Raw genomic sequence first — 18,274 nt, 5'->3', positions numbered from 1 at the left:
ACATGCACAGCTCAGATGAGATTTGCTAAGATCCTGCAGATGGAGGTATCCCACTGAGCTACAAAAAGAAATTTCAAACCATATCGCGGCTCTCATGTTTTTGAAATCAAATACTCACCACCTGAAGCCTCAAAAGCTGCTTTAATGTTGGACGATGGAAAAAGTGTCTCAACAGCATTGGCAAATACAGCACTCTATATAGTCATAGCTTCCTTGTAGCATATCTAGCAATTTATTGGTGAAGCAATACTGTAATTATTAGGAGCATATTCTGAGCATACATATAAAGGGTGAAGATTTTATTTTTTGATATAACTATATTCTTGCTTTTTTAATCCAATGTAAGATCGGCCTACAGCTGCTGCAGAGTTAAGTATGTGACTCAGTAAAGATGAGACCATTCTCCATAAGACCAATTAAAAAACAAGATAGTTTCGTGTAGAAGTCTGAAAGTCTCAGAAATTCATTTCACATGTTTGAGATTTTCTCATGGACAGTGTCTATTTTTGTACATTTTCCACAAGACCACCACTGAGCCAATGTTCGTCCTTAAAGTTGCTAAGTGGGAAGATAAAGTGTTTTTACCTGTTCTATATTTCCATATCGGAAATGTCTTTGACGAGTATTCGAAATATAGCTAAATACAGAAATACTAGAGATTTCAGAATAACTTAACGATTGTGAATTTGTGTCACCATTGCTAGTTTGAATTACTTGGAGTCTTGAATCTACCATCAATAAAAACAAAAAAAGAGGGTAAAAGGGGTAGCACCTCTTGTAAAAAAAAATCTGAACTATCCCTGCATTAAAAACATGGTTTCTTCATCATCTCTCAGCCCCCTGACCCTGGCCAGGCCTAAAGTCCAGCCAGCTGAAGCACTTGCCCTCAAATCCAACCCCAGATTCGGTCTCTCCTGCCACTAACCTGCGAGGAGAGGGCGGAGAGGGAGGTGAGGTTGTACTGGCTGAACGCTTTCTTCATGGCAGACACAGCCAGGCCTGCATAGCCACTCCATCTCATGTTCTGTAGGAAGGAGGAGGAAGAGAAGGAGGAGGAGGAGAAAAGATGTGAGATATAGGAGGTGTGTATATGACAGGAGCAGACAAGTGATTAATCTGGAGTGCTGATTCAGGCTGCTTTTGTCAGAGCTGGTAAGTGGGGGGGAGACCGGGACTATTTTAGACCTGTCTCAGGGGTAGGGGACCGACCGAGTACAACTGTGTGCTTAACCTCTCAGACAGTACGGGCACACAAGCACGCTGCCTCGCCGGGACAAAGAAGCCCCGAAGCACAATGTAATGAGATCTGTGTGTGTGTGTGTGTGTGTGTGTGTGTGTGTGTGTGTGTGTGTGTGTGTGTGTGTGTGTGTGTGTGTGTGTGTGTGAGAGTGTTTCAACTGTGCGTCTCTCGGGGCAGGAGTCAAATCAGTTAACTGCATCGAAAATAAATTAAAAGCATTGTTTAAAAATGCATTAGTTTACAAGCTAGGCTGACTGTATTCCAGTTTTGGCACATTTCTACAGCATGTTCAAGCATATCTGAGCTAAGAGAAAGGCAATTATGTTGCGTGTGTGTGTGTGTGTGTGTGTGTGTGTGTGTGTGTGTGTGTGTGTGTGTGTGTGTGTGTACATAGCAGTGTGGCAGTGTTTTGTTTGTCAGTGTCTTTATGCTGAGACTTACCGCTAAGCTGGAGCTTGGCTGGGTCTTGGTGTGGGGGGTAAATTTGGGTTTGGGTGGTTTTCCGGCCAGCCGATCCTTGTGCCGTCTGCTGTTCATGTGCTGCCGAGACCAGAAAGAAAACAGCATTAGCGAGCTAACAAGCATCTGCTGTACCGCAGCGGAACAACTTCAAATTTCATCTGCTGAATTAACAATGGATACACATCGATTATGACTGAAGTGCACAGGAATTACACCACATTATTCTCTAGCACTGCCACAGTATCTCCTTCTCCATTCCCTGCTGGTTCAATCCATCCAATGAAAATTCATCTTCAATTTTCGAGGAGCTTTGAAGATAAATGGTATCAACATTAGGGAAATTAAAAACGATAAACACAGACCCAATTTATTTCCCGAAATGAGTAAAGAAAACATTTTGGATGGTGTTGTTTGGCAGAGGCCATGGCTCTTACCACACATTAATATTAATATAAAAAAACACATATCAAACTTTACCCAACATATATTTAAACAAATTATACTCGTAACTGTACTAGTAGTTTTTGTAACATGGAACCTAAATCTCTTGTATATTTATTTATAATTGTAAATATTAAAACTTCTTTAAAATATATATATTGAACTGCAAGAATGTAATGACACATTTTAATTTCAACAACAATTACTTTGATTTTGTTCTTAAGTTGTTCATGCTGCATAATAAATTTCATTCCACTAATTAAGGAAAATGTACATATATATGTAAAAAGTACATGTCTGCTATTATGTAAATTAGTATTCTTCAGATTCAGATTACTTTATTGATCCCGAGGAAGGCAATTCTTTTCAATGAAATGAAAACACGTATCTCCTTCTCTGGCAGTATTACTTCCAGGCTCATGTCCTCCATGGGATGTTTGAATAAAACCAGTGGAACGTATTTAAGGCATGGAGGTGCTGAAGCAGCCTGGGTGCTGTATCTTTTTCAAATTCCACTCGAGCCTCGCTGAAAGTTTCCCTGACAATCCCTTCGCTTAGACATGGTGTTTAATGAACATCAAAAGGAGAGAAATTACTTCCCGGAACCTCGTTTGATGTCAGTTTAACTAGAAAATTAAATACAGGAGGCATTAGTAGCTCGCAATAATGAGTGGCAAATAAATCCCTGCTCAGTGAAGAGCTTTGCAGTCAGTTATAGCATCAGATGATATCTGTCTAATGTGGAAAAATAGCTGCTGCTCGAACGTAGCCTGCACTCACAACCTGCTTTTCAATGGCTCCATTCATGTGGCTGTAAATGAAAGTGCCGCTTTGATTCAAGCCCACACACACAGGTCCTCAATCAAGGTGATGTTAAAATGGTCTTTAAAGGACCATCATTCATATTAAGCATTTTAACTCACATCATTCCTGCCAGTTTTTTTTTAATAATAGAGATATTACAGGTCAGTTTGGTCTAAGTTCAGTGTGTAATATCAGACTCATGATGTGTGAGGTAATAACTAAGTATGCACAGGCAGTTCCGCTCGCTGATTAATTCTGTGGCCACGTCGTCTGTCTGTGGAGGTGAGGGAATTATAAGCATCCTTTTCTCCACTGTCTGGCATGATTTGGCCGGAGAGCTTTCCCCCACAGATCCAACACTATGTCTGTGGCCTTTTGAACAAAAATCCTATCAGGTTAGCAACACTCTCACTTAGTATGCTTTAACAAATCGGCAGGACTCCTCCAAGCCGCTGCTGCTTCCCTCCTCATCTTTCATTTCGCACAGCACATGACGGATAGCGAAGTCCCAGAGTGATAACTCCTGCAGTTTTCCCTCCTACTCTGCTACTTTACAGCCAAGAACTTCTCAGGGTCTCTTGCGGTGAAAAAGTTTAATAAACGATCCATTAGTTTGACATGTTGTCACACACGCATTTCTGTCCATCCTTTTATCCGCTCAGTCAGATTAAACCATGCAGCTATTATATGTGTGTAATTCCTCCACATCTATTAATTTCTCCAAACACTCAAAATTGGCCAGTTTCTCTCACACAATGGAAAAAGGCATAATTCACAATATAAATGATTGATGATTCTGCTGTGCATCCATCCAACCATCCATTATCTATACGGCTCATCCTTTGAGGGTCGCTGGAGCCGATCCCAGCTGACAGGGAGGCAGGGGGGGAGGGAGGGTACAGGGTGTATGTCAGGGCCAACAGACAGAGACAGATGGCCGTTCACATTCGCACCTACGGTCAATTTAGAGTCTTCTACGATACAATGATGTGCAATTACAACCTCAGCCATGAATCTTACCTGGCTCAGCTGGGTCTCGGAGTTCACAAAGATCTCACACACTTCACACTGGTAGTTCTTGCTGGGCACCCCGACGCTGCCTTTGCTGCCCAGCCGCTTGGTTTTGCACCCGGTGCGAGCTGCGACCACTTTCCCCCGGCGTCGGGGCAGAACACTCTGACCTTCCAGCATTAGTTTGTGCTTTGTACCTAGTGGAGAGAGCACAGAGTTGACTGTGGTCTGTTGTGCTGCAAAATAAATAATTTTATCAGGCATTCATATGACGCTCAGAATACCAAAATGTTCAGAAAAGCCTTTTACCGCTGTTATGTGCTTCCAGTTGGGAGATGGAGTTGACTGTGACTTTACAAACAGGACAATGGAGGTGAGCCTTGCTTTTCTTTGGCTCCTTGTCCTCATCTGTATGGGGCTCCCCATTTGTGCTAGACGTGTCGGCATGGCTGCATGTCTCAGCAGTCAGGCCACTGGCCTCTGCGGCCTCTGCGGCCTCTGCGGCTTCGGGGGCCTCGGGGGCCTCTGTGGCCTCTGTGGCCTCGGGGGCCTCCGTGGCCTCTGTGGCGCTGATGTCTGAGGCAGTTTCAGAGAGCTGTGAGGAAGGTGAAATCTGAGGAGGGGAAAGGGAGACCAACTCAACAGAGGAAACCTCCGATACTGGCGTCAGCATCACTGAGCTCCGGGGACTCTCCTCGGGCTTCACCTCCAGGTTGGCTGGTTCTAGATCAGTTTGAAGACCTGCGTAAAAAGGTAGAAATAGAGGAAAACATCAGCAAACTATTTACCACCAGATCATCAGTTTATCAAAGAGAGATGACATGAGGTTTGTTTGTTATATTGGTGCAGGGGCTAGACACCCACCTACCCAGGTAACCTATGTGTTCCTGGCAGGCTCGCTAATGCTAGAGACACATACTGTAAGCCTATATTTAAAAATCATCTTATTTTCCTTTGAGTTGGAGGGTGTGTGAAGACTTTAGAGCATAATGCACATCTAGTAACTGACGCCCCTTTACAAACTGAAACTAAAGGCAGAGGCCGACATTTCTTACATGTACTAAAAGCAAATAACCAACACAAATGTGTGGCCCAGCTGGCCAATTGGGTCAGAGTGGGCTTTATTGGACAGTGGCCTAAAATAGACAGGGGAGTTCAAACCAAGTGCTTTGAACTGAAGTTGAAAAGAGGAGCTGCAGCAATGGACAGTATGAGGACAGTGATGTGTTTCCTGAACATTAGAGCATGAAAACCTTTTCAGGTAATGACACAAATTCAAACTATGAACCTGAATATGAGCAGAATGTCTCCTGTGAACCTCACTGTGAGCTAATTGGCATTTACAACATTCCGTCACACGTGTCTCTTCACTCAAGCTCAAAATATTTAATCGCGAGCAACTGAATCATCTCTCGCGTTGCACCATTCGTGGCAGTTGTGTTGCCCGGCCCCTGTGACACGAAATTTGCATCTTTGCAGTGAATGTAGAATCCGAGTTGATGAAAGGAACCTTTGATAGTTTTGTGCTCATGTAACTACGGTAATATACCAACATTTTTGTTTAATACTTAGTAAATAATCACTTTTTCTGTATTTTTCTTACATTGTTCAACATGGATTATAAGATTTTCCCATCACTGATTAAATAACCTCAACAAAGGAAGAAAAAATGAAACAAACAATAAGCCTGAATAAATTGGCTCGAACAGAAAAATCCTTTTCGGACTGAATTGTTTGGGGTGAAAAATATAAAGTTTGCCTAATTAATCTCCTCTATCAGTTACAGTATTGGAGGCAAATTTAAGATTTTTTTTAAAAGTGCTAGCTCCTACTATTCAAATATCAAGTGGACCCGGAGTCTCAGTCAATATAAACAAACCCATCGACAGCCGTGCCACAACAATAAGTCACTGGAGTTCTATTACACGTCTCCCCTTCACCCCGTGGCCCACCCGAGGGAGACACACACTTCACCCCAGAGAACTGTGCGTTACGCTCACTGGATATCTCCATTTCATTTAGTGCACTTTCTCCCCGCACACACAGGCACACACACTCGCAGCTCTCCTCAAAGCAACTGTGCTCCATTGATTTTCCCTTTTGCGTCCAAGAGTAAATTCATTATTGGAGATAACGGTCTTCCTCTCTCGTTCCCGTAAAAGAAAAAGAGCCTATATCGGAGCAAGATTAGATCGTCCCCTCGCTGTAATGAGAGTGACCCCTGAGGAATTTGCGCTCCTGTGTCGGCGGGGCGGGGGCAGGTATGATCCTGAGCTTATGTGAAGGATAGGGCCACCTGAGAAGTCTCAAGAGGGGAGCGATACTGATCAATGGATTTAGCAGGAACCTTTACAGAGGAAGACGTGGAGGCTGGTGGAAACCAAAGCCGTCTAAAAATCCAAAAGCTCAGAACGCGAATGACCTCATTCAGCAGAGAATCATTTCAGATATCCCTGCCCGGTTTCATGTATCCTTATTATTTTTACAAAGCTAAAATTTTAACTGCTTCTACTAGTGTGGAGAAAGTGGAGCTGAATCAGACGTTAATCACCAGTGAATGTTCTGTCTTTTATAAACCTGTGATGTTGGTCTTTGCACTTTACTTCTTATTAAAGCACATTCTATCTATATTTGTGTGTGTTTCCTGTCTGGTTTCTCTTTTTTTAATTACTGTTAATAAATCTAATCTTTTAGGCTTCTGATTTAAAAACTGAATAGGTTGTGAAAAATAACACAGAGATGATTCAAAAATAGAAATCATCGTTAATTGCAGCCCCGATGAGAAGCTGTTAAAAGAGCTGGGTTGTTGTTTTTTTTTTGCAGCAGACATGGGGTCAAAAAGTCCTGTTAAACTGATGAAAACATTTATAATAAACACAAAGACTCTCCTGCCTTCTTTCCGAAGAAAACGCCCTCTTACAATCTACAAGATAACAGAGACTTCGACCAACATTGGCAACCTGTCAGACCAAAGGCCGGCGTATTGGCAGTGCCAGCAGGGCCTCTGTGAAGTGGAGATACAAAGCAGAAAATGATGGATATTTGGGTCAATGTTATGCAGACAATCATCAGTTTAATCCATGTTTTAACAGTCCAATTAAATCGGACAGGCCTTTAGAGTGTAAACACATCTGATGAGATCTTTATTCTGCACACTGATCCGCTGAGAACTTTACCCCCGGCCAAACAAGTCAATGAATGTGAATATTAAACTCAATGACCACATGCCCACATACAAACGCATGCATGCACTGAGCGCTTGGTTTAGTAAAGCGAGCGCTGATCTGAGGCAGCCTCAGAACGTAAACAACTTCCCCCGGGAAAAATGCTTGCTTTAAATTCTCATTACTGTGAAGACATACACGAGTCCCTGCGAAGACGGTTGCAACAGCCGAGTCAATCAAAGCCGGGGGTGATTGATGCTGCTCTCTCACTTGCTCACTCGCCGTCTACCCACTGGTCTGCTGGTCTGGGACGTGTTTTATAAGCCTCATTCCATTCATCACACAAGATGTTTCCTTGTCTCCCTCCTGTATGCATGAATACGTTCATACTAGGGTGCTTTAAATCAGTGATTCCCAGCCTTTTCGAGTGGCAGCCCAACAGTATGATCAGACTGGTGCACAAGAAATTATTTTCAAATCAAATGAAATTATATTAGGACGTGGGTGTTGGGACCCCGAGGTTTAGAAGCACTGGCGTCAAGCACTGGTTTAGAAGCACTGGCGTCAATAGAAAGTAAGAGATGCTGGAAAGCCTTGAATTTGAAACTAGATCAGTGCCCGTTCTAAACCTGCCTGTTTAGAAAGGGCTGATTACTTTGCCCGTGATAATGCTCCAGAGCCACTTCACAATTTCACCTTGACATTAGTGAGTCCTCCTCAAACAATATATGGTCATTGTTTATTGTTTGTGTGGAGGACGATGTGTGCAGACCTTTTTAGAATGTTTCAGTCCAATGGCTTGCAAAACTATTAAAAATATCGACCAGATTTGAAACCGAAAATGTTTTGTGATCTTTCAGTCCAAAAAAGATGGTTGAGGTCAGGGACACATCATGGTTTGGGCTTAAGGTTCTACATTTTCATTACGGTTATAATAATAACAACTTGAATAAGGAAATCCACCCATTCTTGTCAATATCGCTTATCCCCTGACAGTCAGGCAGGTTACCATGGTATGACAGGGCTGACATATAGAGACAATCAACCATTCACTCATATTAATGTCATATTCATGCCTACAGGCAATTTAGGGTCTTCGGATAACCTGCATGTCTGTGGAGAGTGGGAGGAAGTTGGAGAGAAAACCCTTGCAGACACAGAAAGGGTCCAGCCGGCCCTCAGGTGGTGGCTAAAACCAAACAACATCGACTGTCAGTAGCAAGCAAACATTGTATTAAAGTTCTCCTATCTGCAAACTTCTGTAAGAACATCTCTCTATTTCCTGTTTTGCTGCCAATGGACAAAAGATGTAATTCCTTTGTAATTCCTCCTTCACGGCTGAGTAGTTTTGGGGTATTTACTAAAATGACTGATTATGTTTTCTTAGGAGGACATTCTCAATAACTAACCATATACATATGTATGATGCCCTCACCGGAGTCGAGGTTGTGCTGACACTTTAAGGTCCCGAGTGTGTAAAACCGCTTCACATTGCTTTTCCATTTATGAGTGTTTTGCAATAACTCATAATTATGTGGCGACAAGGCCTACATTTTAATTACCTGGTTCATTCCACTGTGGCACTTGACCAAATATATTTGTAAAGAAATTCGAGGACTCATCATTTGCTGTATGTAGAGAAAACGCACCGTGAACATCACCCGGCACCTCCTAAGGTGAGACGTGAATGGCTTCCTGCGTCTAAGTGTGCATTAGTGGTTATTCTAATGAAGCTGAAGAGGCTGACCTTGTGGCTCTGGAGGAATGTCTGTTTGTTCTGAGCCACACACTCACTGACTGGCGGAACAACCGACAGGTGTGTTATTGGTTACTGGCGGCCGACAATGTGAGCGTCACCCTCGCAGAGAGCTCCCCGCCAGCTTTTACTTTCATGGCAGACATAACTCATTTCATAGAGTGTTAATTTGGAGCGTTATTCCATTACAGGTTGGCATTGTAGTGTGTGCCACCACTGGCTCGCACTGCTGCATTTCAATTTCACATTAGGACAATCACACAATTGGGCTTATTAAAGAGTGTTCCTCCTCACAAAATTGCTTTGGAACTGTAAAATTATTCTCAGCATTAAAACTAGCTGTGACTTATGTACTTTCTCTCTCCACTGACCCCCTCCCCCTTCTCCATGCGCTCTCTCTCTCCATCTCCTTCATTCATTTCATCTTATCTTTCATTTTCAGCTCATCATCTCATTTAGTCTCCGCCGCCACTTCCCTCTTTCAGAGCTCTCCTTTGCAACAGCGGAATATTAAAATGAGATTTGATGAGAGCGTTATCAGGCTCCAGGTCTTTTGTCCACTTTCTCCTTTCTGAAGGAGACTTCTTGTGCTCAAGGCGAAAAAAAAATGAAACGTGTGCGTGAGCCCATGTCTGCATGAGTTTGTCTAGAGGGGAGATGAAGTAAAACCTGTCTCCCTTCTCTCCCCCAAACCGTCACATCTCCTCTCTGATAGTTCAACTAGCATCCAGGAGCATTTTGAAATTCTGCTCAGATAGCGATCTTCTCCAGGGCAGGGGGGGGAAGTGGAGGGGGAGGATGAAGTGAGAGGAAAAACTGTTCTGACGCTCCTGCACTCTGTTGGAAGGATAAATGAAAAGTGTGCGCCCAGGTGAGGGCAACATGAGAAGCTAAACGCAGTCGAAATGCCATCGGAGCTATTCATGCTTGCCGAGCTAATGTTGCAGCCACGTCTCGCAGAAAAGCGTGCTGAAAGAAAACCAAGGCACTCCTTTTGTATGAAAAGATTTAAATGTCTGTATTTACAGCAAAAACGTAAAATCATTTGAACTTTTTGTAAAGGAAGATGAGTGCTTTTGATTTCTTTCCACTTGACATCCCCTTACACGAGCACCCACACCTCTATCTTGCTCCCCCTCTACTCACCCTGCACTGTGCGTCACTCATTTCATCGTCCACAAATACACAGACTCTGTCTCTGCAACCACCTCCTCTATCTAACCCAGATGGATGGGAGAGAGCAGGAGGGAGCACAGAGGAGAAGTAGCGATGGAAATTAAGAGGCAAAGGGGGTAAAAATGACCCCAGCGAGGCTCGGATCGATCTCAGCCAGCCCCTTTATTTACACAGCATCTCTTGCTCCGAGACATCCCACAATCCCACAGCTTTGGAGCCTTCCATCCATCACAAGGCACAGGGACATAGAGCCAGGTCAGACAGGGTTTTGAGGGAGGAAACTGCTGAGGTTTGAATGCACAGAAAGACAGAAGGGACAGGAGGGAGGGATGGTGACGGATAAGGTGTACAGAAGATGTAATCCCAAAGTGTAGCACGAGGAAGCAGAGGGAAAGAGATATGTGAAGCTAAGGCGTGGAGGAGGAGGAGGAGGAGGCAGTCAGAGTTGTGAGAGCAGGACTGGTGAAGGGGGTTTGGAGAGATGAAATGGAGTAGAAGAGGGAATTAGAGGAACCAAAGCGTGATAAAGTGATCATCAAGAAGACGGAGACAGGCGGAGAAGGATCTGTTACAAATAGCCCGCTCTTGCTGTTGCTGTCTTCCCATCTCTCCATCTGTTCACGTACCTGTTCCTTCCACTAAGCTTGTCTCCATGAGCGCAGGCAAAACTGCCTCGGACGTCGTTGTCTTGCTCCTGTCTCGCTCTCGCTCCCGGTCTCTGTCTCGGTCTCTCTCCCTCCCCGCGGACGAGGCCTCCCCGGATCGCCGCTGCCTGTTCTTCTGGGCCTCCATGGCTTTGAGTTTGCGGGCGTGCTTGTGACCCTTATAGTGGGCCTCCGCTTGGTTCTGCAGAGAAATGAGAGAAAGGACAAGCCGAGGGGACTCGTTGCATTATCTGCTGGAGAGACTGGAGCCCACGTGCAATAAATGTTAAAATGCACGCCTGAATATTCGCTCTCTTGCAGGCATGCACGGGCTGCAAGAAGGGAAGTCTGTTTCCACCTGATAACAGCACTGGCACATTGGGAGGCCAGAGGTATAATTGCATGTGTAATATGTAACAAGAGAGAGTATCCCATCTCCACAACTACCCTATTAATGTGCATATATATATACATACCAGCGTCACACACATTCGAGGACTCTACCAAAACTCGCAAACACAAATCCAAACGCAGATCATATTTGTACTGACTGTGACTCAGCAATAGGCGAGTCAATTTCCCACCGGGTGGATCACGATTTACCTTCACATTTTGCACTATTCTCACGGCCCGGCTCAATCTGAGAACAAAGCTCCCGTTGTAGGAGCAAGCGTGGATACATAGGGATAGTAGAGAAATCAATACAGAGATTACTCATTAAAAGTTAAAACAATCTCTGAGGGATGAGCTCTCAGCAGCTCCAGGCCTGAATATACAGGGTTATAGAGGGTAGGAGCAAGAACACATACTCATTATAGAGTAAAATTTAAACTACATTCAATATATAAAGTACAACTGTTAGTAAATTAAAAGTTCTTTTCAAATTATAGGTATGTAAAACATAAATGTCCCCAAAATGGATTAAGTCTAAAATTGCCATTTTCTCCCTCTGTGCTTTGACAAGTGGATCAAGGTAAGGTGTAGTGCTCCAAGAGCTCTCATCCAGGTTTACTTCCTCCAGAAATTAATCATGTAAATCCTCAGACACTGAAGAACGTCAGTAAAGAGGCTGGGCTTTACTTTGAAGGACTCGAATAAACACACGCACAAGTGACTGCAAACCCTGAAAGCCTTTTGCATCGGGAGTGAGATGTGGATTTCTCTGACTGCACGAGCGTCCACAAAACATTACGTCCAATAAGCAATTAAAAAAAAAAGATCATTGTGCTGTATTAGTGCAAAAATACAAGGTTATAGGCAAATACACACACACACACAACCACCATCCCCAGTCTCATGTGGTAGTGCTATGTAAACACCGGCAGTCTGGGTATGGATTTGAACATGTACAGCGATCATGAAGGTGTGATATACTGCAGCAGTGGCCTATAAATGGTGTGGCTGTCAAAGCATCTGTAAAAATACCTTGAATACTTTGTGACTGATCTGCCATGACAAGGCTTCAGAGATTAGTGCGATGAGACGAATTCAGCCAGCGACACAGCCCCCCCCCTACTCTCTCCATTCAATTGAGTCTCGACGGAGGCAGAGGAACAAGGTGTGAAACGAGCTTTGGTTTTTCACATCGCCGCCCCAGCCAGCAGGACTACAGGGAGCCACAGTGTTCTTGCAGGGGGAGTCCTGATTGCCTTCGCGATTGAGCAAATCCCCGGGCTAAAAGTAAACACTGGACTATATCTGGTGCAGAGACACATGTTCAGTGGCTGTGGATCGTGTTCCCCCATAGCTTTGACTTCCTGCTGAATCCTAAATAATGCTTTGCTTGTAGCAAAACTAATAACAGACTTAAAAACTGCAGTGATTTTTAGAGGCCGATGAATAGAACCGTAGCTTCCCCTCACGTCAATAGTCAGCTTTTTATCAAGACTGCAAGTCACAGTTGTGTAAACCGGAGCAAAGGCATAAAATGATGCGCTTTTTCCAATACTTGCAGAAGCTGTAGTCAATATTTTCATGATTTCAACAACTAGATTAAAAGATGCTAATAAAAGAAAATACTAATGCAATTTTATTAGTGAATGCTTCATTTTAGAGTCAGTTTACAAAAATAAACCTAATATTATGTGGTCCCCTGAATCTTCACCAATTTACATACATATTTATCAGTCCCCAAAACCGTGTTAGATTATTTTCATCAAGATCCATGAATTATTATCTAAAAAAAACTCATTTTTTTATCTTGGATCCGCCCCCTGAACTGAATCCGCACCAAAATGTAATCGGTTCCTACCCGACCCATTGTCGAGCTTTTGCGTATTCTCACTAAACTATGAACAAACAAACGCAGATGAAAACATAACCTTGGTGGAGGTGATAAGAAATATAACAGAAGCATACACCAGCGTGGAAAAATGCTATAACAGTAGCACTGCATCCAATCGTGCCATTTGGAATATCTGCTTTTTTGGGACAAGTAGGCTGATCTGAGCACAGACAGATTACCTGAACAGAACACAGTGTCCCCTATGTGTGGCCTTTCCTTTTGGGAAATATGTTTATTTGCTTTCTTTCTAATTATCAAATGAGAAAATCCATACCAAGCTCATGTCTGCATTCGCATTCATCCAGCAGCCAGTTAGCACAGCTGGAAACAAAAGGAAACAGCTAATCTGGCAAGGGATGTCACACTGCACATCCTGACATGCACCTCTGCATCACCGCAGCCAGGTGAGAAGTTAAACAGGATGGAGGAGGGTCACCAAAACCATGAAATAAAGTTGCTCTTTATTGAGCTGCAGATGAGGCTTACATATTTCTCCCTTTAAGCATTATGCCGAAAGATAAGTTGGTATAACATGTGAGCAAACTCTAAGGAGGGTGCATGGGAGTGTTAGGAGAGTACTGATGCTGTAAGAGAGACAGATAAAGCTACAGTCAGACCTGGCACTCCTGTTTAAGACGGTGTGTTAAGGCAGGGAATGGGATTTGCTCCAGTGTGTGAAGAGCACGTCTGCGTCCCCTCTCCCCCCTCTGCTCCCCATCTCCTGTGCCTCAACCCTTCTTTGAAAATGAAGGCGAAAAAAAAACGTGTGCCAGTGTGTGTGTGTGTGTTTTCCTGGGCCCAGACCTGAGATGTCTTAAGGCTTTCTGGATTCATATTTATTTGTTTTTGTGAATATGCATAAAATGTCACGGGGATGTTTGTGTGTTTGTACTCCGCGTCCTCTCGTGTGAATGTTTGCACGTGTACAGAATGTGTGTATTTGTTTGCGTGGGTATGCGTGCACGCGTGCAGGATGGCGAGGATGGGAGAAATGAATGAGGAGCCGAGAACGCCGCTTCCTGCTGGGGCTGCTGATTGTTTCTGCTCTTCGCTGATAAACGGCAGCTCTCCCTGCTGTCTAATCCCTCATACCAAAACAACACATACACACACACACACACACACACACACACACACACACACACACACACACACACACACACACACACAAACACACACACACAGATTTCACTACATAACTAGAAAAACACAAAATTACCAACTTTTAAATTGGAAGCTACAAACATGTGCATAAAGGGTATACACTAAGAGCATACACACGCTGAGATATTAAGTCAGTGAGGTATTAGTGGACCATATTTTTCAAAAAGCAACATTCATGCAGAGAGCAGAAGCACAGAAATACATAGAGATGTTCTCTGAGGCTAAACCTACTTTATCCATACAGACTGCTTTTACTTAAGAAATTACATCTCTTTCTCTCTCTTAAGCCGCTTTCAGACATGCACTGAACTCTGTAGGTCCTCCGTGTTTTCTCCTGAGGAGGTGCATGTGTGAATGCAAATGTCCGAGTGAGAGGCGTCCATAGCTTCTGCGGACTTCCTCTCCTTGGCCTCCTCAGTCCTCGTCAGTTGAAATCCAGGAGAATTACCCCACTGGATTCACCACGAGCGAGTGGGGGGGGGGGTTGATGATGCTTCTAACACGCAGCAGATGCAAGAATAAAAAAAGAAAAAGCAAACGAATATCTCCCGGTGAAAAAGCGGCTTCATACATGTAGAAGAAAATGTCGAGAGAGTTTGTGGTGATAAGAGCCGACACCGGAGTCTGTGAGTTGTCAAGAAAATCGCTTGATCTCCGCAGCGGAGTTAATACCTCACTTCCTGCCACTGCCTGCTGCACCGGGCTGCTCCACCTCTCGTTTGAATAATGCGGAGGATTTGTTACTGTTGTGAAGTTGTCTGTGCAGAGAAGGTCCTGCTGTGTTGTGCATGTGAGAAAGGCAAACTGCAGGTAAACTCTGCAGCCAATTCTCCGGATTTTACCTGCAGGTCATGTCTGAAAACCTCTTTATTGTACCCGGACCTCTCTTTTCACAACATAAAACCACTGAAGCCGCTCTTACCGTCGAGTTAAAGCGCAGGTGGCAAATGTTGCAGGAGATAATCTGTTTCTTCTTGAGGGGCTGAGGGACACCGAACGTGTGGTTGATCACTGCCTTCTGGACAGGGTCCATCTGAGAGACAGAGAGAAAGAAAGGCCAATACATTAAAAACGTTAGGTCTGTATGATTTTATTTCTCCCGAAATGAGACATTTCTGTGCAGCAGTGCAACTTATTCCCCTGCAAGATGAGGTTTAATCTTTGGTGTGGCCGCATTTGTTACAAAGCATCCTCTAATATGGAGGTTTTCAAAGTGTGTTGTGGGGGAGGTGGGGAAGGATGGGGACACAGAGGGGGAGACATGCGTCAAAGATGCTGCAAAAGGACAGAACTGTAAGTTGTTGTGGTTTGGTTCCTGATTTGGGCCAGTTTACCAACACGACCAACAGCTGCTGCTGAGAAACACAGTTCATGGAGGCAGTAAGAGTTGCTTTTCCGTTTCTTTCCTCTAGTATGTTATATAGGGTTTTTCTGTATGTAAAAGTTCTGCAAAGTTTAAAAAAAATGTATAACAAAAGCCCAGGGACAGTCTGGCACACTCCCTAACATAGGTAGGGAAAGTGAGAGCGGAAAAATAGAAATTTATGAAAATAATTGATAATGGAAGAGATGAAAATGCATGTGACTTGAATAGAGTAATTTGTTGTCAATTGATTTAAGAAATTAATTGATATTTATTTTAAACGGTCCCTCTGGTTAGTGGAAGCTCTTATTCCTGGGCCACAGCTGAGAATATTATTTCAACAATAAGAAGTCCTATAGTGGCTCCCTCCTGCACAATCTCCATAACTCCCATTTATACTAGATAATACAATATTTCAACACCAACAGATGCATTAGTTCAATAAGGAGACTCAATGTGACAGTAAGGCAAAAATATCCTTTCTATGAGGTTCAGTCGGGAACACTTTGTCATGATTTAACCATTAATTGCACAAATGGGAATACAGGTATGCTTGGCGCGGATGGCTCCATTCTTTGAATGCTCCCTGGATTAGCCAAGCAGCATGCTAAGATAAAACAGGGAACACATGCAAAACCCCCAGTTGGGGTAGCAGGCAGGATACATTTGTTCAAGATGAATACCATTTACCACAACTATGTTTGATCTCAGTGCTAAAAGGTGGAGGCTGGGGTGGAGGTTGCCGGCAGCAGAGTGGCAGTGTAGCTGAGGGGGGATCAGTGAGGAGGAGGTCGTATTTAAAGGGGCCGCTTTGTTGAGATAATGAGCTGTGATTGGTGAGTGACTGACGAACAACCATGAACCTATCAGGAGCCGACAGCCTATGACTGCTGGGCACATGACTCCGCGTCCTGCATGAACTACCGCGATGCTTCATTTGTTGGATGTCACTGTGGAAAAAGCAAATAACCACTGAAACACACTGAACATCAGAGATTATGTGATTTGAACGCAGCCCATTTCTGCTCCAGTGGTGCCACAATCTGAGGCCCCCCCTGCATGCAAGCAGAAGGCGTGAATAGAACACACTCCTCACATGTTAATCTATCCAGATGAAAAAAGATAAAAACAACGAAGCAGGGACAAGCAGGAAGTGTCTGTGATGGCTGAGCAGGTTTTTTGACATAAATCTGGAACAAATGAAAACATCACTCACTGAGGTCACATGACCTTGTAGATGCAGAGAAACGGAAACATTCTTCTCTGCATTTACAAGGACGGTGCATCGGACTCGGGGCACTGTGCGTGACTTTTCCTGACATCAATGGCTGTTTCATCCATGTGTACGGAGATATGTAACCAGTGGCCTTATCTCAGTTACTTTTATTGCATGGGGAAGAGTGGAAGTGCATCAATAAGCAAGATGAGGGTGGACCGAGGAGATAAGATGATGAGGCACCAGCGAGGAGACTTACTTTATCCGGTTCATGCTCGCCAGCTAAATAATGCACTTGTGTTGCTATTGAATTATCACAATGTCACATTTTAGTGTGACTATAATAGGTAAGAGTAAATAAATTCAGGCTGTTTGTTATGCTTAACAACAGTACGCTCTCCAAACACTTTATGAGGAACACCATATTAATACTGTGCAGGGCCTCCCTCTGTCTGAAAAGGGCCTCAATTCTTTGTGCCATAGATGTCAAAATGTCAACAAACACACCTAATATATACTTAAATAGTTTTTCATAGTACAATGTTATGGCTCTTATGGCTCTGCAAAGGAGGTTATGTTTTCATTTTGTTTGTCTGTGTCTGTTAGGGTACACCCACAGTACACACACAACTGCAGCTAAGACTGTGAGGTTTGACTGTCTACGTGGATGGTAACAACTTTATGGATGAGGCACGTGCAGAGTGAAAGAAATCATAAAGATAGGCCTGCCAATGTGAACGAACCTGACCTGAATCCAAATATCATTGCAAGACTCGGGTCGTGTATCCACACTCTACTTCAAACCAGTCTGTCTGGCATCCCCAAGTCACTAAGATCATATTTTTCCCTATTTTTTTATTTTCGATGTGAACATTAGCTGCAGCATCTGACCTGTAAGCTGCCACAAGATTGACAGATCGGTGCGTGAATAGGCAGATGTGGACATGTTCCTACTAAAATGCATGGTGAGTGCGCATGACTGCTTCTAAAGGCCTTGAGGAAACAGTACTAGATGAATCAAGGTGTTTTTTCCGTGTCACAACATTCTGCCATTAAGTGGCTGTAACTACAAAGGTTACCTGCAAACAACATAGGGGAAAAACAGTATTAAAATATAGTCTCAAAGCTAAATAGTGCTTTTCCATGCTGTGTTATTGCAGCACAACAGTGATCAACTTTCATCAGAGGCACTTCAAATACCAGGCAAAGGTGCAGTCAATGCATCCTCAGTCCAATTAAGTAGCATGGGGAACTCCAACAGCAAAGATATTTAGTGCACACTACATAACCAAACTCCAAACAGGAACTTTAAACAAGAAAGAAAAACGAGCTTCAGATGAGACAAATCATCTTCTGCTAACTCAAGATGTCACAGGTTTGCACAGCGACACTCGACATAAAGATTCTCCTGAGATTCTGACGCTCTTTCTGGACCAAACACAAAAACTATCTCCTCCCACTCAACACTTCCCTGATTTGTCAAGAAGACGTATTTTCTTTTCTACAACTTTCATGCCTGATATGCGACTGTGCACAGCCTTCAGATTTT

General features: G+C 43.6%; 1 protein-coding gene across 3 annotated transcripts in view; it reads right to left on the bottom strand.

The window, feature by feature from the left end:
• Positions 1–18,274, bottom strand: part of znf385c (zinc finger protein 385C) — a 133,119-nt gene that overhangs the window by 4,367 nt on the left and 110,478 nt on the right. For 2 of the 3 annotated variants that reach the window (XM_035181889.2, XM_035181892.2), the window contains 7 exons: positions 15,069–15,179; positions 10,681–10,900; positions 4,268–4,699; positions 3,968–4,155; positions 1,682–1,780; positions 926–1,024; positions 119–139 (listed from right to left, as the gene is read on the bottom strand). In XM_035181889.2, coding sequence (XP_035037780.2) covers positions 119–139; positions 926–1,024; positions 1,682–1,780; positions 3,968–4,155; positions 4,268–4,699; positions 10,681–10,900; positions 15,069–15,179 — 1,170 coding nt within the window. The remainder of the gene's footprint in view (positions 1–118; positions 140–925; positions 1,025–1,681; positions 1,781–3,967; positions 4,156–4,267; positions 4,700–10,680; positions 10,901–15,068; positions 15,180–18,274) is intronic. The other variant, XM_035181890.2, reaches the window with a different exon arrangement.

Source organism: Hippoglossus stenolepis, chromosome 16, assembly GCF_022539355.2.
Source record: "Hippoglossus stenolepis isolate QCI-W04-F060 chromosome 16, HSTE1.2, whole genome shotgun sequence".
NCBI lineage: Eukaryota > Metazoa > Chordata > Actinopteri > Pleuronectiformes > Pleuronectidae > Hippoglossus > Hippoglossus stenolepis.
This window is presented reverse-complemented; position numbering and strand designations above follow the sequence as displayed.